Source organism: Typopeltis vanoorti, chromosome 7 (genome assembly GCF_054136105.1).
Source record: "Typopeltis vanoorti isolate ZY-2024b chromosome 7, IOZ_Tvanoo_1.0, whole genome shotgun sequence".
Classification (NCBI taxonomy): domain Eukaryota; kingdom Metazoa; phylum Arthropoda; class Arachnida; order Uropygi; family Thelyphonidae; genus Typopeltis; species Typopeltis vanoorti.
In genome coordinates this window covers 125,296,827-125,319,855 of record NC_143555.1, presented here as the reverse complement: position 1 = coordinate 125,319,855, position 23,029 = coordinate 125,296,827, and the positions used below count along the sequence as shown (strand labels likewise).

The window sequence follows — 23,029 nt, the reverse complement described above, 5'->3', positions numbered from 1 at the left end:
TTTTTCTTTTTCGGGAACCGGTCTTTCTCTAGACCGGTTCCCGAGTTAGTCGATCTCTGGCACGGGCAAGGGTTTTTCCTCCCGGAAACTCCGGTTTTTCGTCCTGTAAACTCAAGAACTATCGCTATCACTAATTAAACTACCTCTTAATTAGTGATAGCCTTGGGCCATCTATCTCTGATTGGTACCAGTGGAGATTGAACAGCCCACTCAGTCTCCAAAAGTTAGATAGGGCTAAATGGCCTCGCCTACTCCCCGTATAAGGGAATAAAAAGGCGTTAGCTGATTTTTTTTTTTTTATTATTGGAAAAGGTTCAGAGATGATTGAGTAAGGTGATTTCTAGTCTCTAGAATGTTGAGTATGAAGATTGACAAAATTCAATTTGCAGAAATTGGTGGATAGAAGGAGAGGCGATATGTAAGCTGTTAAGGGGTTATTACCAAACTGATGTCTGGGTAGTTTTGCATAGAATGGATGAAGGTGGGGGAGAGAACAAGAGGTCATCCCAGGAAGCTGTATAAGGAGAGTGTATGAACAAAAGGTTGAGGAGCAGGTATTTTGAATGGAGAGGAGTGAGTAATTGGAATGCATTGCCCGAGAGTATGGTGAGCAGAGAGACAGTGAACATATTTAAGGCGCGGTATGATAAACTGTGTGTGTGTGGGGGGACTTCCCGCGATGACTTTGACTCCATAGAGAGTTTTTATAATAATAATAATAATAATAATAATAATAATAATAATAATAATAATAATAATAATAATAATAATGTATATGGTATAGTGCATGATTTTTAATAAAAATTATTGTCATAATACTTGGTTACTTTCTTTTTTTTTTTTTTTTTTTGCTTTTTTTTTTTCACTACTGTTACTACTTTTTTTGCTACTATTACTAGCGGATTTGTGGCTCCACTCTGGCGCGTTTTCCGTTCTAAGAAATTGCTTACTTATACATTTGCCTCGAGGGCTGCGTAGTTTCATCGTAGCGTTTACTTTTTTCCTTCTGATTCTTCATCTTCGGTAATAAGAAAAATGAGATAATACGAGAAACTTCTTGGAACACCAGTGTGGAAAAAAAAAATTAAAAAAAACCTATTGCCATGCTTTCTTAGTTGTTTAATATTTAATATATCCGTACACACGTTTCGAGGTTGACATCGGTTGAGATGGAGAATTGTACAGTAGGTGTCTTCCCTCAATGAGTCTTCGGACTCCTTGGAGGTGTCTCGAATAATAATAATAATGTTTACATTCCCTCGAATTGGCATATTTATCTTTGGTATCCGTAATTATAAACGAACAATGTCAACTTGTATTAGCAGACAGGCGATTGTCCAGTTTTCAGACAATGAGGACCGTATATTACTGGCATTTAAATACGGTTGTTTATATATGCCAGAGAAATTCTTTCAGTTCTGTCCTCATAAAGGGAGTGATTTGGAAACGCTGTTTGCCTCCATGGTAAAAAAAATATCACTTTATCTAGAGAAAAATAAGAAGAAAACAATGAAGAAAAGCGAAGGAGAAAAACTGATTCTAGATACTGATAAATCTTTGGGGAAATTGGAAATAGCCCTCTGTTTTAATAGTGAATTTATTTCACCCTCTGCAACGAATGAAGACGCATGGAAAAATGGATCTATACTTCAGATTGGAAACTTGAAATACGAAGTGCTAGTAAATGCCCCGATGATAAAAACAATAACTTTACCCAAATACATCATGGCTGGTTTTCCCCTGTATCCAAATATTGTTTTCGAATATGCTAAACAAGAACACAGCCACTTTTTATGGTATAAGTCCCTTTTCAAAAACGAAAGGCGTGAATTAAGAAGTAGTGCAAAGCATATAAATGATCATGTTTTAATAGATTCAAATTTAAGTATGTGGATAGAAGTAGGAAGTAGCTATTGTTTACTGACAACAGAGGAAGATATAGGGAGGAGATTAAAGGTTATATGTACTCCCAAGTTAGAAAATAAAAGTGGTTTCGAAGCTGAAGCAGTTTCATTTGGTACTGTACAGGCATCGCCAGGTTTTTGCCCCTTTGAAGAAAGACATTTATATACAAAAAACTTAACAGATGCTAAGAGGTATGAACGAAAATTAATAAAAGTAAATTGAACATTAATGTAATAAACTCCATGCATCTGGATCCCAGTTGCAGTTTTTGATAATTTGGTTGAGCTGCAGTGCATTCCAAAAGGCACACTGAATTAATCTGGTTATCCTTTGAATGAAAGATATTGTCCAGCATACCTAATATGGATTTTGTGATTACTAGAATAACTTTTATTTTGATAACCATATTATTTCAGGTCCTGTATTGAAACAATTCTTAATGCTGTTATTATTATCATCATCATCACATGAACCTCTATTAAGTCAGTAGACTCATATTGGGAGGTTCACTCGACCAACATATTTAACCTACTGAACCTTAAAATCTATAACATTCCCAGCATTCAGAATGCATTCTGGTATGCCCACAATTCATTTTTCACACCCTTCTTCATCTTACCTTTATGCAACTTTGAGAGATGTCCTGTTGTTCTTACCCTCTCACCTTCTCTTTTATAATCTCCTCTATATCAATTCACAAAAATCTCCTCCTTAACTTAAATTTCTCAATCATATTGCCTCTTTCCCATCTATCCACAAACCCTGCAAGTTACATTCTTGTAACCTCTCTCACACACAAACTCTCACTCCATAACCATTCCAGAGTCCTGAAATTGACTTGACTATTTGTCTCTTTGCCCTGTCCAATGATTTCACTTTGCAATGAAAACTGCAGTCCAAGTGTACAGTGGTGCAATCACTACCTTATTCCTATTCTTTATATCGCAGTAATGCCATTTGTAGTCTTTGTAACACTTGCAGTGTGCCCTCTAAACTTCAGTCTGCTGTTGCCCCCCCCCCCTCCTAGAAGTTTTATCCACTTAGTTATGAGGATCGGCTGGAGGGAATGTGGACTGCAGAGTTTGGTGGATAGAAGAAGGAGAGGTGATATGATTGAGACTTTTAAACTGTTGAGAGGTGGTTACAGGGTTGACACTGGGGAGTTCTTTTGCTTGGTTGAACAGCGGGAAGGAGTGATGACAAGAGGCCATCCCTGGAAGTTACGAGCAAGAGGGTGAGGAGTGGTTTCTTTGCATGGAGGGTAGTTGAACCATGGAATGGATTGCCTGATGGAGTAGTGAGAGCGAGAACGGTCAATGAGTTTAAGGAGTGGTATGATAGACTTTGTGTTTCTTAGGGGGGGTGGCCTCCCCTCGATGAGTCCTGATAGACTCTGTGTTTCTTAGGAAGGACCTCCCACGATGAGTCTTTTGACTCCATGGAGGCCTGAATAATAATAATAATAACTTCCTACAATGCATTTCCACCAATACAGTACACAGCTTTATATCTCTGAGCTTATCAAACATTATATATATATATATGTCTTTATATCTCTGAGTATAAAACATTAGCATTGCTTCTTATAATTCTTCCCAATGTATCATCATCATCAAACACAAAATATGCAAGGCACTCATTCTACCAAAAATATTTACAAATATGGTAAATAGCAGGGCCTCCCCCCCCAAAAAAAAACATCCCTGTGGCACACTGGTTACTTTTTTTTTTGAGACCATATAAACGATTTATTGGTATTCAGAGAACCATTTTCCGATCCACCTAACAAATGTTTTATCCATTCTCATTCTCTACAGCTTGTATACCAAGTATGGAACTTGTTTTTTTTTTTTAGAATAAATATTTACATCATTGTAACCTAATGAAGGAACAAAAAACGACGACAACAACAAAAAAATAAGATTGCAAGTTCTGTAGTATATGTGTTGGAATATGCAATAGCATGTTAATAGTAAGTTCTTTAGTAATGAGGAGAAGGAAAAGAAAAAAACTATTGGAAGGGGAAGGGAAAACACTTGTGTGATGTACCCTCAGTTGCATGAAGTTTTAGAATGATAATCTACTTTAGCCTTTTTTATGGTGGTTTTATTGTTGCTTAATGTGCATCTTGTTTTCAACTTTCCTGCAGTTTGATCATTTTTTTTTTTTTTTTGTAAGCCAGTTCTTATTATATCATCTTTTTTATATCAGAAAAAATAGTATTGGCGTCATTATTTATTACCCCCATGGAGTTGCAAGACTATTATATACACTACAAAGTCATATCACTCCTTAAACTCATTCATTGTTTGTGTTCTCACTACCCTGTCAGGCAATAGATTCCATCCAACCACCCTCTTGCTCACCATTTCCATTTGCAACTTCCAGGGATGCTCCTTGTTCTTGCTTATTCTACCATATGTAAGATTTCCTCGGTATTGGCTCTGTAACATCTTCTCAGCAGTTTATTTAGGTTTATATATAGGCAATTATTATTATTATATAGACAACTTCGTGGAGTCCTTAGACTCATCAAGCGAGCCCTAAATGTTATGCCAAACACTACCAACATTTGCACAATATCAATCATACTTTGCTTTGAACCTATTCGGCCATGGCACCCACAACAGACTCTGGCAATTTATTCCACTCATTCAGTGCTCTCCAAATTAAAAATAAAAAATAAATTAAAAAATTTAGTCCTCTCACCTCTTCTAACTACACTCTTGCTCAGTTGCCAAGGATTGCCTCTAGTTCTCCCACCACCAGACCCACTCAAAAAAATTTCCTCTGTATTAATCATGTAAGAACCCCTTCAGTAATTTATGTCTCAATCATATCACTCCTTTTCTACCTGTCAACCAGTTTTTGTAACCCACAAATCTTCAACCTGTCCTCATAAGGTACATTCCATAGACCAGCTACCATCATGGTCACTTGCCTGTGGATCCTCTTTACCTCCTCTTCATCCCCCCCCACACACCCATTCTCCTTTGCCCATACTGCCAGTCTATCTAAATTTTAATGTAATCTTTATTGACTATTGCTCTATTTAATTTTGCATCATCAGCAAACAACTGAATAGTTATTCTCAGATCCTTTCCTATGTTGTTAATGTACAAACTAAATAGTAGTGGCCCAAGAACAGAGCCTCGTGGCATGTCACTAGTCACTGTCCTTCTATGGCACTCTATTTTTGAATAAACTACTGTCTGGTATTTCTTCATTTACTACCCTCTTATCCACTTCACCATCTTTATGTCTATTCTCATGTGCTACAATTTTTTTTTATTAGAATTCCATTCAGTAGCCTGTCAAAAGCTTTTTGCAAATTCCAGCAGTATCACTGTAAACCCATTGCCTTTAACTAACTAAGCTGTTACATCAGAAGAGGTATTTTTTAAATACTGTTTTCTGTCTTTTTTTTTTTTTTTTTGTCAATTCAGTAGGATCTTGTAGGTAATAAGCAGCATAAATATATGGTATAGGAATAAAATGCTTCAGTCACTGTTTATCTAGGAAGCATAGTAGTCAGAAACTGATAAGCTATTCTGATCATGCAGCTTTGCTATTACCTTTAGCATTTTTTATTTTAAAAATAGGATATTCAGTGTACCTATTAAAGTCATCTCAGCCTTTGTGCTTAATGTACTCCAGTTTCATCTTAAGAGACACAGCCTCTATATAAGACTTAAAAAAAAAAGTCATGTTTGTAATTTCTCATTACTAAAAGGGACTTAAGGTCCTATTATATGGACACTTCTTTACTCAGGAGTCATAGTTTTTTTCACTATTCAAGAAACATAGTCTGTAATGTTATGATACTGCCCTAATAAGTCAACCCTTGCCATTACAAAACCACTATAGCAAAACACCAATAAGTCCTGCCCAAAGAAACATTATTACATAGAGGAAATCCATGTGCATCTTACAAACTATTTATTTAAAACCTGTCTGTTGAGTCATCTGTATTTTGTGTGATTTTTCACTCTACAGTCTACATTCCATCAGCCTGTCCTCATAATCAACACTGTACAGTCCTGGTACCATCTTTGTTATCTACCTCTGCACCCTTTCTGCAGTTAATATAAAGCACTGAATCAGGGCTTTATATAATGGAATGACAACTCTCTTATCTCTGCAGGTCAGTATCCTTCTCAGCACTGCAGCAATCCTCTGGGTGACAATATGTTCCCTGAATTCCAGGTTTCTATTAATCATCGCTCCCAGATCCTTTGCCTCCCCTACTTCCTCTAGTACAGTTCCTTCAACAGAGTATGCAGCCTCTCATTGATGCATCCCAAACTTCAAGATTTCACATTTAGCTGTATTAAACTGAAACTCTTCATTCCTTTGTCCATCTGTCCAGTTTATTGAAATCCTCTTGCAGGGCTACCACATTTGCACTATTACTAATAACCCTTCCCAGTTTCACATCATCTGCAAACAACTGACTATCCCCCCTGCAATCCACTGACAATATCATTGATATAAAAGTTAAGCAATACAGTTCCCAGTACTGAGCCCTATGGGACCCAACTTGTAACCTTCTGCCTCCTTGATATTGCTTCCCTATACCCAACTCTCTGATACCTATCAGATAGCCAATCCTGAATCCAGTTCACTAACCTGACATTTAAACTGATGTGCTGCAATTAAATATCAGCTTTTCATATGCTACCCTGTCAAATGCCTTTGCAAAATCCAAAAAAAAAAAAAAAAAGGCTTTCCCCTCACCAAACTTAGTTTTATATTAGATATAGGACTACTAGATGGATAGGGTAGGATCAAGGCTTAGAAGTACAAGAGGAGAATGTGTTTCAAATACTGAGTACGCTGGATGTCAATAAAACTATGGGACTGGATGGAATTTCACCACGGGTTTTGAGAGAATGTGCTAAAAAACTGACAGCTCCGTTGACCTGGCTTTTCAATGAAAGTCTGAGAAAGGTACCCAAGGAGTGGAAGAAGGGTAAGATAGTGCCATTGCTTAAGGGTGGTAGCAGACTGGAGATGTCAAATTATAGACCAGTTTGTGTTTCATCAGTAGTTGCTATGATCTTGGAGAAATTAGTGAGGGACCATATACAGCGTTGGGCAGATGAGGGTAATGTTATATGTGAGAGTTGATATGGATTTGTTAAGGGACTCTCTTGCTTTAGTAATATGATTACCGTTTATAATAAAGTGAAAGGCAGTCATATTGCAAAAGCATCCCTTTACAAATTCATAGCATTTCCTGAGCTTCTTTATTGTTTGCTAAAAGAACAATGCCATCTTCAAAACGTAAGTGATTGAGATTTTTTCCATTGATGCTAATTCCATAGTTTTTCCATGAGATGTTCTTGAAGAGTAGCAAAAAAACAATTCGGGTAATATATGATCTTCTTGCCTCCTCTTCCAATATCAGATTCCTTTCCCTAAATGCTGTAGCTTTATACTGGCTTATGAGTTTTGTCTTGTCAGATGTCCTCTCGAGGTTGACTACCATTAGCTTACACCATGTATGGTTTTGTGCTTCTCTTTTGCATTCTTCATAGGACAAAAAGGTCCTGTCCTTAATATTCCCATCCAATCTGTTCTTTGTCTTCCTCTTCTTCTTTTTTCCTTTGAGTTTTGATGTAGTTTTTAATAGTTAGATATACTTTGTTGGGATGGCTTGTTGTTTTAAACTGTTTACTATTTCTGACTGATATAGAGAATGAAAGATTTTTTCAAAATTTACAAGCACTACGTATGAGGATGATTATATTCATTTGCCTTTTCTATTACCAGGTTAATAGTGTGGATATGATCTGTTGTAGAGAACTTGCTCTGAATCCTGCATTTCGTACAGCTGTGCACCATCCAAAAAGTTTGTGATCCTATTTAAATAGAATGGATATAAACCTTTTGTTTAAACTGCTGTTTTTTTATGTAATAAGATAATCAAGGATTTATGCCACCACACGGGGATTTTTTCTGTAGTTAAAACATTGAACCCAACTAATATGACCTTATGAAAATATGAACCTCCTGATTTTGTGTTCTGCTAATATGCCATCTTCTCCAGGTTTTTTTTTTATTATTATTCTTTTGCTAACTTGAGGGCTCCCCATAATTCTTCCATCATGAGAGGTGGCTCTGTATCAGCCTCATCTAAATATAGCACAGGATTTGTATATATTTCCTTTCCTGTCTTATAAAATAATAAGTATAGTATATTGAAATACTGTAAGTATTAGTATATGCTCCCATTTCAGAATGAAACATACTGATATATGTGTATGTGTGTGGAACTTTCTGACTTCAAAATTGGTGTTATAATAGGATGCAGCATTGTTGACCTATTTATTTGTGGCATTGATGATGATAATACAGCTGATCCTTGAAAATACAGGATGATCAGCCTGTATTTTCACCCACTACAGGTGAAGGCTTCTCTTATTACAGGAGAATTGGATCTACTTCTCCCATGGTGATATCCAGTCCATCTTGGGTGAGTGTATACATATTTTTATGAATGAACTTATGAAGGTGAAAGACAATCACAACATTCATGTCCTAGGTGGGATTCAAAACTAGCAGCTTCTTGGCTGGAGAGCAGATATGCTAACCACTCAGCCAACCAGGCTGGCATTAGTAATTAGTATCGCTCAAAATCAGCTGTAGGCAAGATTATGAAAAATTAACAATAAAATAGGAACGCATAATCACATCTGTGAAATGTTAAGTTGTGCTTTGTATACATCTACAAAATTAAAAAGTTAGATTTAAGTATTATTTCAGTTATCTGGCAGGTAGGCCTGATAACATTTTCAGACAAACTGGATTGATCTGAGCTGCAGTTTGTATACACTTGGATTTAGAAGGATAAACAAACTACAGTAATTATGTAATAATCAGAGTAAAATATATACATCCTTTCTTTAATTTTTGTATCTTATTTCATTGCTTAAATGAAAACTGTTTTTGCAAGGTCACCACTAATGGCATTGTTTTCTATAATTTTTTTTTTTTAACAGTTCATCTTTTGCACTTTTTCTACTCATTGATTGTGATAAAACTGTTTTTCATTTCAGCATAAGATGTATGACTTACAATATTCTAGCAAATGAATGTGCTACTTCTGATTACTATCCATACTGCCCTCCAGTTGCACTAAATCATGGATATAGGATACAGTTACTTCTCAAAGAAATTTTAGGTAAGCAGTTTTAAATAAAAGCTAGTATTAACATAACAGCTATCTGATTACTGTTATAAAGATCTTTAGAAACATGCTGGAATTGCTACTTAAAGTATTCTTTCTATCCACTAACACAGACCTCTTTTTAAGTTGCCACAATACTAGCTGAGTGAGGGGCCAGTGTAGTTAATGTAGTAATAGGAAATTGAATCTGTAAAATTCTCTGCAAAAAAGTGTATTTATTTTGTGACTGGCTCCCCCTTCCCCCCATAAAAGGTTGTAAATCTGTAAAATATTAACAGCATTGGTAAGCCAAGGTTTCTTAATTTTTTTAAAATTTAATTAATTATTATTTTTTTTTTTATGTGGCTCCCACTCACAAAGGTTTTTGTAAATCTATAGTACATTTGTACCATGTGGGATTTATTTTTCTTTATTATTATTATTATTATTATTATTATTATTATATGGGGCTATGTTGGAAAGAAAGTGGATTTGCAGGGTAGAAAAAACCCAATAGACATTTAGAGAGAGAGAGAGAGATGTGGAGTAGGATTATTTTGAATTATAGCTGAAGCAATTAAAAATGTGTGTGTGTTGATTGCATGTGTTCTTCTGGCTGGTTTGAATTAAAAACATAAATTTCTGGAATGAAACCCTACTGCCTCTGTATGAGATTGGCAAACTCATAAACACATGGTATGTTTGAAGATGTAAGAGAAATAAAGCGTAACACAGAGGAATGAAAAGAAATACTCTGTACAACTTTGAAACTCCATATCAGCTTGTTATCCTTATCTGCTTTTCCTCTCAGTTTATAGTTCCTTGCACTTACAAGCTGGCTTATTATGGATGGATGGCAAGAATATCCAACTTTGTCTAAAAGAACTTAAAAAATGCATCTGCCACTAATTTTTGGAATGTGGACATTTAGGACTGACAGACTATGCTGGGAACACTGCTAATGGAATCAAATCAACAAGAAATTATGTTTTTGTTTTATGCTATTTTTATTTTGATGGTTTAACTTTCTTTTCAAGTGAGAAAGAAAGTTCATCAATCAAGGAAAGTTTGAAGAACAGACAACATAGGGCTCTTGATAGTAGTCATTTAATAATACCATGTTTCTGTGAAGGATAATGTTCATATATGTGACGAATATTATATTAAATGTGTACTAAGAGCCCGTGTTGTCTGTTCTTCATACAAATTCTCCTTGATTAAGAAATTTCACAATCTATCAAACCATCTCTCTCTCTCTCAATGGCTATGACCCAAAAATTATCGATTGCTTTTCTCCTACTTCCACAAGAAGAACTGACTTCCATAGAATTTTCATCTCTTATATTAGAGGTACTTCTGAACACGTTTCTCATATCTTTAGGAAATTTCATCTTTCAACTGTCAAGTCAGTTTTTTGTTGCCATTCAAGGGATAGAGTACAACCTTTGCTGTTATCTTGGGTCTGTTCATTTCTGTAACCAGGTTAATTTACTTTGGTCAAACAGGCAAGTGCATCCTAAACACATTTCTCAATACACTCCTACATTCAGTCAAAAAATAAAAAATCATAAATCTGCCCTTGATGAATGTGCAATTGAATAATACTAACTGCAGGATACTCTGGGTTGATAAATTTTTGCACAGTTTCTCCTATAAATTGAACTTCTTTTTAAGAAAGTGCTGAGATACCTAAACTGCAACCTCAATGATGGATTGCCTATGCCCAACATTTGGGAAATTGTTATCACTAATCATATTTCTTAGTTTTTTTTTTAATATAGTTCTATATATATATACATACACATATATAACTATATTAAAAAAAACAACAACTAAGAAATATGATAATAAATAAAAATTAATGGCTGCCCCAATTAACCAGAATCTACTGTTGTGGATACACACACACACACATAGTAGATTCCGGCTAATTGGGGCAGCCATTTATTTGAGATAAATATTGAAGAATGGAAACAAGTCGAGAATGTAACCCAAAGTTGCTTCACTTATTTGGCCCCCCCCCCTTGCCACTTTATCAGGACAGTGGCTATAGATGGTGCATGTGTAGTGAGTTGTATAGAAAGTGTTGCTGTCAGTCAGTGCCGGGATACAGAGTAGAGAGCATGCGCATATTTTGACAATGTGATGATTCTACTTACAGTGACTGCTAGGTAGTATACTTTTGATTAAAACAAATCTGTGTTAATTTTTAAGTAAAAAGTGTAACAAACAGTGTAGCGATTTAATTTTTTTTTTTTTTGTTGTTGTTTTTATAAAGCCCTGTCAAGATGCCAAGGAAAGATCTAACATTAGCAGATAAAATTGACTTACTTGACAAAATAAAAAGCCATCCATCTAACACCAGTCATTGTCAGCTGGCAGAGATAACTGAGAATATAACCCAAAGTTGCTTCACTTATTTGGGCCCCAGAATCTATAATTGCACATTTGTCAGGCAAGTAGGACAAATTGCGAGAAGAATGGGCATCGTGTGATGGACAACAGGAAAAATCCCAAAAACAGAAGCAAGAAGGCAAGGATTCAGATGTTTAGGAAACTCTCAATCAATGGTTCTCTATTTTAACTGAACAAGGCATGCATGTTAATGGTCAAATGTTAAAAACTAAATTGAAAGAGTTAGCTAGACAGCTGAGCCACGTGAGCTATAAAGCTAGAGATGATTGGTTATTGTGATGGAAAACAGACATGAAATAAAAATTTAAGAAGTACATGGTGAGAAAGACAGTGCTGAACAGTGGAAACCAACTAAACTACTTGATGCTGACGAAACAGGTCTAGTTTATCATGCTACATCAGACAGTTACCTGAGTTATAAACTTGCAGTGCTGTCTGGTTCAAAAAAGACAATAAATCATGTTACTGCATTGTGCTGCTGTAACATGTCATGAAGCGACAAACAGAAGCTGTTGGTTATTGGAAAAAGCTCCGAGCCTCGATGCTTTAACGGATTCAGAATGGATAGTTTGCCAGTTCTGTATTATGCCAACAAGAATGCATGGGTGACTTCTGTTATTTTTCAGGAATGGCTGATGAGTTGGGATGCAATGAAAATTCAAGAAAAATTCCTGTAATTCTGGACAACTGTGTGGCACACTCTCAATTAGATTGTTTGAAAAACATTCAACTTGAATTTCTTCCTGCTAACAGGGCATCCTAGGTACAGCCATGGGAATCATAAAAAATTTGAAGACATTGTATATATAAGGTTGGTACACTACGTCCTTGAAACAATTGAAGAAAATCATCATCGGCCAAAGAAATCAGCACAGAGGCTACTATTTTACAGGCAGTGCAATTTGTTGCAGATAATTGGTGACAAATAAGCAGGAAAACAATTTAAAACTGCTTTTCTCATTGTGGTTTTAATAAGGTTTTCAGTGTGGTTTTCAGACCAGGAAATGCCAGATTTGACTGAAAATGAAATCATTTTAGAACTGCAACATGTGAGCAACTACAAAGAGATTTTATGCATTGACAATAGCTTTCAATGTTGTTACAATGAAATAAAGATTGTGAGGATGCAATTGTTGGACCAATTGCAACAAGACACATGAGGATGACACATCTGAATATGAGCGAGTGAGTAACCTGGAAGCCAGGAAATACCTGGAATTATTATTATTATTACTTGAAGACCCCATGGAGTCAAAGATTCATCTATCCTTTTATCATACACACCTCTGCAGACACCACACTCTCAGGCAAGACATTCCAATCATTTACAAGTCTGCATGCAAAAAACCTGCTTCTCACTCCGCTTCTCACACCCTCTTTATACAGTTTCCGGGGATGACCGCTGATCTCCCACTGTTTTCTGTATAACCTCTCCAACATTGATCCTATAACAGCCCCTTACTAACTTGTAGGTCTCTATCATATCTCTTCTCTTCCTTCTATCTACTAGACTCTGTAAATTGCATCTTCTCAATCTTTCCTCATATTCAATATTCCAGAGGTCAGAAACTACCTTAGTCAGTTGCCTCTGGACCCTTTCCAACATCTCCTCATCCTTTTGAAAAAAACCAGGTGACCAAATCTGGGCACAGTAGTCCATGTGTGGCCAAATCAAAGCCTTATACACTCGAATAAGAATCGCCATACTTCTACAAGTTAGTCCTCCACATCATTCCTAAAAGTCTTTGTGTTGTTTACACAATTTTGGCAATGTGTCCCCCTAAATTTCAGATCCTTATCCATTATCACCCTAAGATCTCTTATTTCCTCTGCCTCCAACAATATATCCCCACCAAGGATAAATTCTACATTCCATCTTTGCTTCCCAAATTTTAAAACCTTACATTTTGCAACATTGAACTCGCATCCCCATTCCCAATCACTCAGTTTATTCAAGTCTTCTTGTAAGGCCACAATATCTTCTCTACTCTTCATAGTTCATCTCCCAACTTTGTATCATCTGCAACTAACCTGAAAATCTCCATCCAAATCTTTCCCAATATCATTAATATACAAGTTAAACAGTAATGGCCCTAAAACAGACCACTGAGGTACACCACTAGTGACTTTCTTTTTCTGGGATATTGCTCCCCCATACGCAACTTGCTGATACCCATCAGATAGCCAATCTCCAATCCAATGCACTAATCTAATATCCAACCCCATCTGCTCTAGTTTTACTATCAACTTATTATGCAGTAATCTATCAAATTTCTTTGCGAAATCTGAGGATATTTCTGTGTATCCCTCGTCTCTGTCCAAGGAAGCCATCACTTTATTGTAATAAGTGAGTAGATTACTAAAATATGATCTCCTTTAGCAAATCCCTGCTTTCCATCAAAGATAATACCGTTGTTGTCAATTGTTGTCAACCCAATTCTGGATCCTAGTTCTCACAAGCATCTCCAACAACTTAACCACAACATCTGATACACAGATAGGGCTATAATTTGATGCTCGAGTTCTATTACCGCCCTTATGAAGCAGATGTGTTTATTCTCTAGAAAGAATTCCCTAGGATTCTTTTTGGCTTCAATAGCTAACTGATGCTCATACCTCATTTTTTGCTATCCTTACCAACCAAGTCATTTGCCTTGCCTGGTCTTTGTAATCCTCATGTAATTGGTTATTATCACTTCTTTTATGCTGCCTACTTAACCCTTTCTGCCCTAGTGATTCCAATTGGAATCACTAACTTTCTTGGCCTTCATAGCCCATATTACGTGGCGAATGATTCCAATTCTGAAATGATTCATTTATGATTCATTGAAAATGAAATTTCCATGAAGCATTGAAAAAAAATACATTTTCATTTTCTGAAAAATGAAAATGTATTTTTCAGAAAAATACTTGATAACCTTGCTTTTTTAGACCTAAAGACAAAATAAATAGAAAGAAAAATTTTTTTCACTTGTAAAAAAAAAGTCAAGTCAGAAAGGGTTAATGTCCTTTTCCTCTATATCACATGCTTAATCTTTTCATTTATCCATTTCACATCTACCTTATTTAACCTTTTGACCCTTGGAATACATTTAGACATTGCTTCTACTGGATTGGTATTTCTTGAATATCCCCAAAGCAGCATTGATCTTTTTTACAGCTAACTCCTCATTCCATGTTACACCTGCAAGCTGTCTCCTGAGCTCTTCATAATCCCTTGTAGTTCCACATATACCCTTTTCTCACAGAGGTCCTCACACTGCTGCAACCACCCAGATAATCACTTCATGATCATTCTCACCAATTGGATGGTAATTCGACACCTCATTTATAATTACATCCTCTGATGAGATGATCAAATCCAAGACTCAGTTCTCTTGTGCCCTCTGTTACATACTGTCTGAGGTAGTTGTCCCTCAAAAACTCAAGAAACTCATTTTCTTTACTTCCAGTTGCTATCTCATCTTCTCAGTCTATATTGCCATAATTAAAATCACCCATAATGATCGCCCTTTTCTTATTTGCTTGATTAATTTGATTATACATTTCATAGTCACTACCAGTGGTGAGCTATGGAAATTTTAACAAAGGGCTCGCATTGTCGAGCGAAAAAGAAAAAAAAAAAAGCCGTATTTCAAACAAAAACTTTAATACAGCTTGTGTACAAATTCCAATCAAATGAGAGGACAATCAACCTCTGAAGGCTGTCATTTTTAAACAAATATTTCATGATCTAAACATGAAATATTTGCAAACAATCAACTGTGTTAATTTATCTTACATAAGAAAAACATTTTTTACATTCCTATTTCATCTCCTATTCAAACAGAATAGGAGATGAAAGAGTAGCAAAATGTTTGAAAGAAAAACAGCAGGATAGCACATCAGAGGAAGGGATATCAATGGAATTAAGTTACAACCCTCTTGGAAGATTGAAAAGTGAAATAGATCAAATTAGTGACTTAAAATAGACTCATTTGAAAGAAAATTGTTGCTAAGAAACTAATAATGAAATGTATTTCAGGAAATTATGATTTGTGGTTATTCATGCCAGTATTTAACTTATGTGCACTTGTTTGTAGACGATCTGATGAACTGCTGTTTTTAGCCAGGGCTGTTAGTAATATATTTTGTCAGCTGTCTGGAACACTGAGTGAGTTTATTACAAAGAAAAAAAACATTTCCATAATTCACTGTAATTCATGTTAATTAACAAAAAAAGAAACAAGTGCCTGAGATAATAATTTTAGATAATTATTATTCTAGATTCTAAACACTAGTTTTATTTTAATTATTATGTCAGTATTTTGCCACAGTGTCTTCACAGGCACAAAGGTACACTATTATTCTTGAATGACAAATACAAGAAGGAGATAAACACTACACAGTATCGTATAGCCCTAATCGACATTGTGAACAACATGACTAGAAGAACTGGCCTACTTTGCAAGGTCTTCCAGTCTGGCCAAAGTAGGACAGTTTGCAGCATCATGAGAACTTGTAGATGCTTGAATAACTTAGGTAGTTGTAAGGATCTTTGGTGAATAGACAGGTATCCACACTTATCCCGCATTTTTAATGCAGGATAAGTGTGGATACCTGTAACCTTGTTGCTTTCACTTAATGATTAACTTAGCTCTACCTAAAAGTGTCTCCTCAATCCTAGATGTAATTGGAACCTCTTTTTTCTGAGGCAGGTGATGTTTGGTGAAATCATTTGACTACAATAAATCTTAACAATGAATTTGCCTCTTTCTTGTAAAATTTTGATCTTAGTACATATTTTGAAATATTATATATTTATTTACTTTATTTAATTATTTTTATTTAATTCAGGCTACAATGCAGATCTTATCTGTTTACAAGAAGTTGACAAAAAATTTTATCCTGACATCTTACCATTATTCAAACAGTCTGGATTTGAAGGTGTATTCTCTATAAAAGGAGGTCAATTTAGAGAAGATGGACTTGCTTTATTTTACAGAAGTTCAAAATTCAGGTTGATTGTACTCATTATATTTAAAATAGATTTATTAAGTTTCCGTTTCCATTGTCAATAGCATGAACCAGATTTATTGTTTATTGTATTTGTTTTTATGTAGTCCAAGTGCATAAAAACAAATACAACACATTACGTTCCAGACCACTATTGTATGGCAAATTATTGCTGTTTATTTTTGCCTGTAGATGCTTGTAAAGGTTTAATAGCATTTTTAAGCAGTCATTATATACAATACCATGCATAATTGATATAAATAAATTCTTTATTTATGTCAGTTACACAAATGAAATTTTTAGAATAAATTTTGCAAATTTTTGCTGAAATGAAAATTTTTTTAATATAAATTTTGGCAATAAGATTGTCACATTTACAGATAATTATAGTATTAACTGGTGTAGCACTTTTTCACTTCACTAGACCTTTATATTGTTTTTAACAACTGTAACAACAGAGGCCTATCTCATCATTACCAAATTTAATAATTTTAATCGTAGTGTCTAATGTATTAGGTTTATCAGTCTTTTTTTTTTCCTTGGAAGAAATGATACCTTACTTTAATTTTTATTTGCCATTATTATACAATAATAAAATAATAGCTATAAACAGTTTATAATTCACAGAACACAGAGAAATTCAGCAATCAATGATGGTGTAAACAACCTGAGTCCCTGAAACTGTGCATTGGTTGATTCATAGCAGATTTCTAATCTAAAAACTGTAATATGAGTGAATCTGACATCATATAAATAGGCGTTGGTCATATTTGAGCAGATCAACATAGAATGAAGCATAATTAGACATAGCCATACTGTACATTGTATTAAATGAATTAAGCATTTATGTCATCTTGAATGTTAATGGCATTTATCACATGAACATGTGATAAATTCATGTCATAAATGCCTTCTTGTTTATACAGGCAATTTTTTTAGAAAATTTCCTTAGTGGACAAGAATCAGGAATTTAAATTAGGCAATTTTTTATTGCTTCTATGTGATGTTGCCAGATGTAGTAAAAGCACAAAAGCAACTTGTTAAATACTCAAACATTCATTCCAGCAACCTTATTAGAACCTAACATTGCTGGAAAAAATTTGTACTGGTAAAGGCAACAATTTTTGTTTTATTTACTTGCAGTAATGTGTAATTGCTGAATTTGCAGAGAATGACATTTTTTATTTTTATTTCTGTATCAAATCAGGCTGTCATTTTTTTTTTATTTATTTATTTATTTTTTTTTTTTTAGCTTGGAAGAACCAGCTGCATTTTGTTTCAGTGAGATTACTTTTATTGACAAAGTTTAGAAAACAGTTTGGATTGATGTTAATAACTTCACATGAGCTGAATAGGATTTAATGAAATATGATATTTAAGATCTCTATTCAAAATAATCAGGGCATTGCATTTTTGGTTTCATTTAGAATATTTGTAGCATCAGAATTAAGCAAAAAAAACTTATATATCTAGAGTACTTATATATACACTGACTGGCCACTTTATTAGGAACAGCATTTAACAAGTAAGATTTGCCTTAAAAATGGCCTATGTGCTCTGGCATCAATTCATCTAAGTATCCAATATGTTCCCCTGGGATGTTTGCCATGCTGTCACAATGGCATTTTCCAATTGTTACAGATTGGATGGTGGCACATTTCTGCTGTAAACTGCTCATTCCACCTAATCCCATTTGACAATGGGTGAACATGATCAGTGACAATATTAAAATAGGCTGTACTATGGCATTTAGGCAGTGTTCAGCTGGTAACATTTCCTGCATCATTACATCACTGCTACTTGCCAGAACTGTTGCTGCTTGTCAGGAATGGTCTATGGACTCATGTTGCTGCTGCCATATTCAGGTTCTGCCATCAGCATGATACAGTACAAATGGGACTCATCAGACCAGGCCTTTTTTCCAGTCGTCAATTATCCAGTGTTGATGATCACTTGCCCACTGCAGTGGCATATTCCTGTTCTTAGCTGGCAGCATCGGGACCCAGAATGGTTGTCTTGTCCTTTACCCCCTATCCCTGAGAGCATGTGATGAATTGTGTGCTCCAAGATGATATTCTGACCATCACTATTGTACTGAGCTTTGATTGGACTGGATTGTGACCCTCCTCTCATGTTTCATAATCCTCACCATTCTTCTCTGATCTCCTGCATCAGTGAACTGTTTCCATCCATGCTGTTGACTTGAAGTTGTCTGATTATTACGCCACTCATGGTACACTCTAAATGTTGTTGTACGTGAAAAGCCCAGAGGAGTAGATGTGAGATTCTGGCACCAGCATGTCTAGTACCAACAATCATACCATGCTCAAAGTCACTTAAGTCATGCCTATTTACATAGTAAAGTGCAGCCACATGACTCAACATCTTCAGAAATGGTCTGTTTTCCAAAATGAGGGTTCCTAATAAAATGACCACTAAGTGTATATCACACACACACACACACACATATATATATAAGTACTCTGGATATATAACTTTGCTATATATCTAGATTTGTAAAAGGTAGGTTTAGCAATTTACATGTTTATGATAGGGTAATGGGTGTGTTAGATGAGCGAGAATCATATACAGTGATATTCTTGAACTTTGCATAAGCGTTTGATAGATTGCCACATGATAAATACAAGCTGCAGAGGATGGGAATAGATAGCATATTGTTAGATGGATTGGCTCTCTGAACGATACCAGCAGATTGTGTACGATGGAGCAGCATCACAAAAAAGGAGGGTAACCCTGGTTACCCTCCTTTTTTGGGTCCCTGCTGTTTAACTTGTTTGTAAACAATATGTCATGTGCACTGAGTGGGGATCTTTGGTTGTTTGCTGATGATGCAAAGTGTTATTTGCTGATGTTAATTTCTTTCAGGAAGATTTGAATAGGCTCTTTACTTGGACAAAAGAGTGGGGTTGTAGTTTTAATATCAGTAAGTGCAAGGTTTTGCATTTTCAATTGTAGAAATATAAGGCTGTGTACTATAACGACAGTACTGTATTGCAGGAAGTAGATTAGAAATTTGGGGTGATAGTAGACTTAAGTTAAGAGGGCACGTTGTTAGTGTTGCAAAGGCTGCACATCATAGTGCTGCTATGATAAGAAGTACTCTAACATGTAAGGATAAGGATGTGGCTGTGCCACTGTTATAAAGCATTGGTCAGACCACACTTAGAATATTGTGCTCAAATCTGGTCACCTGGTTTTCAGTGTGATGTGGAGACATTGGTGAGGGTCCAAGAGGTAAGTGACATAGACAATATCAGAACTTTGGACTTCTGGCTCTGAAGAGAGGTTGAAAAAATGTGGATTGTTTACAATTTTTGCAGGCATATCTAGAGTGTTTAGAAAATAATGGGGTCTGACTCTGATTGGTTAGATCCAGGAAACCTGAAGATTGATTCCAACATTCGAAACTTGTTTGATGACATACCTGTCTCCTGTCCCTTCAACGTTTCTAAACACTCTAGATATGCCTGCAAAGATTGTAAACTATTTTCTACTGGTACAAGTCATCAACATTCCAGCAGGTTGACAATTTGGGACATTCATCATTTTATCTGCCCTGAATGTAATCGTGCCTTTACTTCTGCTGTTGGACTTGGAGTGCATCGTTCTTTGAAACATCCTGTTGAGGTGAACGCTGCTATCTGCACTGAGTGCATTAAAACATGCTGGAGTTCAGAGGAGGAGCATTTTCTTGCTGCCCATGAAGTTCGCTTGGTGGCAGCAGGTGTTGGGAACTTAAATGGGGCTTTGACTGATGTGCTGCCTCATCATTTCATGCTATTAAAAGTCATCAAAAACTACCAGTCTACAGACAGCTTGCTAATGAGCTTACAGAACTTTCTAGGAATGGCAGGATGGGTAATATCTCCATACCTTCCACCCTGCCTTCTGTTCCTACCCAACATCAAGTTGATTTTCAGCAACCAGTTTTAGCAAGAGGCTCTGATTTCCAAGTTAGCATCAGCTTTAAACCATCAACCTTTAGCAGAATATAATCATACAACTCTTAAAGACACTATTCTTGCTCATCTTAATGGACATGATATTACCAGCAAACTTCAAGATCATCTCTAAAATATATTTTCCAAGCAGCAGCATCGGCCTCGACAACCAAGACATCCCCAGCCTCGAAATCCGCCTTCACGTAGCTGATTGAGAAAGCGAGCTTATTCAAAAATGCAAGCCTTATATATGAAGAATTGCAGGATGTGTGCAAAGACTATGCTAGATGGGGCATCTCCACCTCCATCCAAAGATCAGCAGAAAGATTTTGTGGTGTTTTGGAGTACTGTTTTCTCCACTCCACCACCGCATTTACCTGATCAAGCCCATCCTCATGTGCTTCGGTCTGTCCCTGAATCGGCCATTTATTCTCCTGTACTGCAGGAAGAAATTGTATCAGCTTTTTACCTCCTAGTAATTCAACTTTTGGTCCTGATGGCTTTCCATTGTCACATTTAAGGAAAGTACCCATTCAGATCCTTCAAGATCTTCTGAACATTTTCCTATAAACTAAAGTTATTCCACCTTATTTACTGAATTCAAGAACTATAATTGTACTGAAGATGCCTGTGACACACGGGCGAAAATTATACCATTAAATAATTTTTCTACGTGAGTTTTTCCGTTATATTTTTATGTATAGTTATGTCTACTCACGGTTTACCTCTTTTAAAACTTAAGAACTATATATTTTTCCTAAAGAAGGATACCACTAGTAATGCTGTGGATTACAGGCCTATTATAGTTTCATAATTTCACTAACATTTTCATAATTTTCACTAACACTTTATATCATAAAGTGTTAGTCAAGAGACTGGAAAAGTATATCCAACATGATGTTCAGCAGAAAGCTTTTGTCCCTTCGGATGGCTGTGCTGAGAACATCTATCTTCTTTCCGCCCTCCTTTCCGATTCCCACCAACATCTTAAGCCTTTGTTTATGGCTTCCCTGGACCTTCAGAAAGCCTTTGATAGTGTTTCTTTTCCTGCTATTTTAAGAGCACTATCTATTGCAGGCTGTGCAGATTCTTTTCTTTCATATGTTTTAGAGTTATACTCTAATAATTCTTTAACTATTAATGTATCATTGATTAGTTTTTTTTTCTCTACCTAACCATATTGGCTACTCTCTTGATGCTTCTTCTTTTAATGCTATTGCTTTTGTCGATGACCTTATTCTCGTTGCTTCCACTAAGGTAAGCCTGCAGGAACTCCTTGATTGGGCAGTTGACCTCTTTCATGATGGAGGTCTTACAATAAATGTAGAGAAGTCCTGCTCATTGGCACTTGTCCATTCGGGACATGACAAGAAGCTAAAAGTTAAAAGTCGAAAATCTTGAGTTTTTCCTGCACAATAGGCTGTTGCATTGCCTTACTATCCTGGAGGAATGGAGATACCTTGGTATCTTCTTTACACCAAAAGGAAAGTCTTCTACTCCCTTCTCTTTAGAAAATGCTTTGTCATCTTTAAGAAAACTCCTCTCAAACCCCTTTTCCTCCTTTCAAATTATTTGCTCCCTAGGCGCTATCATAAGTTGATACTCAGGCATACCTCTGTCTCAGTACTGTACCATATGTATAGGGCTATTCACTCTGCCATTTGGGAACAGTAAACATAGCTGTTCCATGTTCCATGTAAACATGTTCCAGCCTATGGTTACTGTTCTTCCCCTCTATTTGCCATGTTTATAGTTTTCTTGTTTTCATTATTTAATAGAAAAACACTACTACAATGTTAAAATCTTGAAGAAACTGCATAAGTTTAATTTCTTTTGATAATAAAATCTTTACCTTCTAATACAACCAGAATATTCACCACATACAGTTTGCAAATACTGAATAGTAGGATTTATGACCAACATCTTATGACCACTAATGGAAACAATTTAAAACATTATGAATTTTCAAAGAGATTACATAGTTTTTCACCCTATCGTGCAATTGATTTTCAAAGTACAGTTGAATTTGTAAACTTACTATTTTTTATGCAGACATCTCTGCTTTCATGCACACATCTCTGTCCCTCTCACTTACTTGCGTTCCAACATGCTCATTCCACTCACCTGTGGCGAGTAGAGTTTGCCAGCTGGTGAGTTGCTGCACACTGGACAAAACAGATTATATTTATTTATTAAAAAAATACTTTCTATTCAAAATCTCTTTTTTCAACTTTAAGAAAGCACAAAAGAATATACATAATATGAAGGACCATTCTAGTAATAAAAATTATATTTTCAATATTGACAATATTTTCCAAAAAATTGGTGTTGTTTTTACCATTCTTGCTATTATTTTTTATTGATTTCTCCTTCTTGGAATGGTTCTCACACAATAGAAACATTCTCCAAACAACAGTACAGCACTCTAATCACTGTATAGAACTCCTTACTGAGACAGCATTAGAAAGTCTTTGGTGAGTAGTGTTTTTTTTTTTTTTTCCCCATGGCAAGTAGGAGTTTGCATCATTTGTTGTGACCCATATATATATGTATAGATACTTGCACAATTCATGTATGAAAT

The 23,029-nt window shown here is 35.6% G+C and overlaps 1 protein-coding gene across 1 annotated transcript in view; it reads left to right on the top strand.

Annotated features, from left to right (window-relative positions):
- The first annotated feature begins 973 nt into the window (after positions 1 to 973).
- Positions 974 to 23,029, top strand: part of LOC150105036 (2',5'-phosphodiesterase 12-like) — a 71,077-nt gene continuing 49,021 nt past the window's right edge. The window contains exons 1-3 of the mRNA XM_090396111.1: positions 974 to 2,096; positions 8,967 to 9,091; positions 16,328 to 16,490. Of these exons, the coding sequence (XP_090252237.1) occupies positions 1,246 to 2,096; positions 8,967 to 9,091; positions 16,328 to 16,490 (1,139 nt within the window). The 5' untranslated portion in view covers positions 974 to 1,245. The remainder of the gene's footprint in view (positions 2,097 to 8,966; positions 9,092 to 16,327; positions 16,491 to 23,029) is intronic.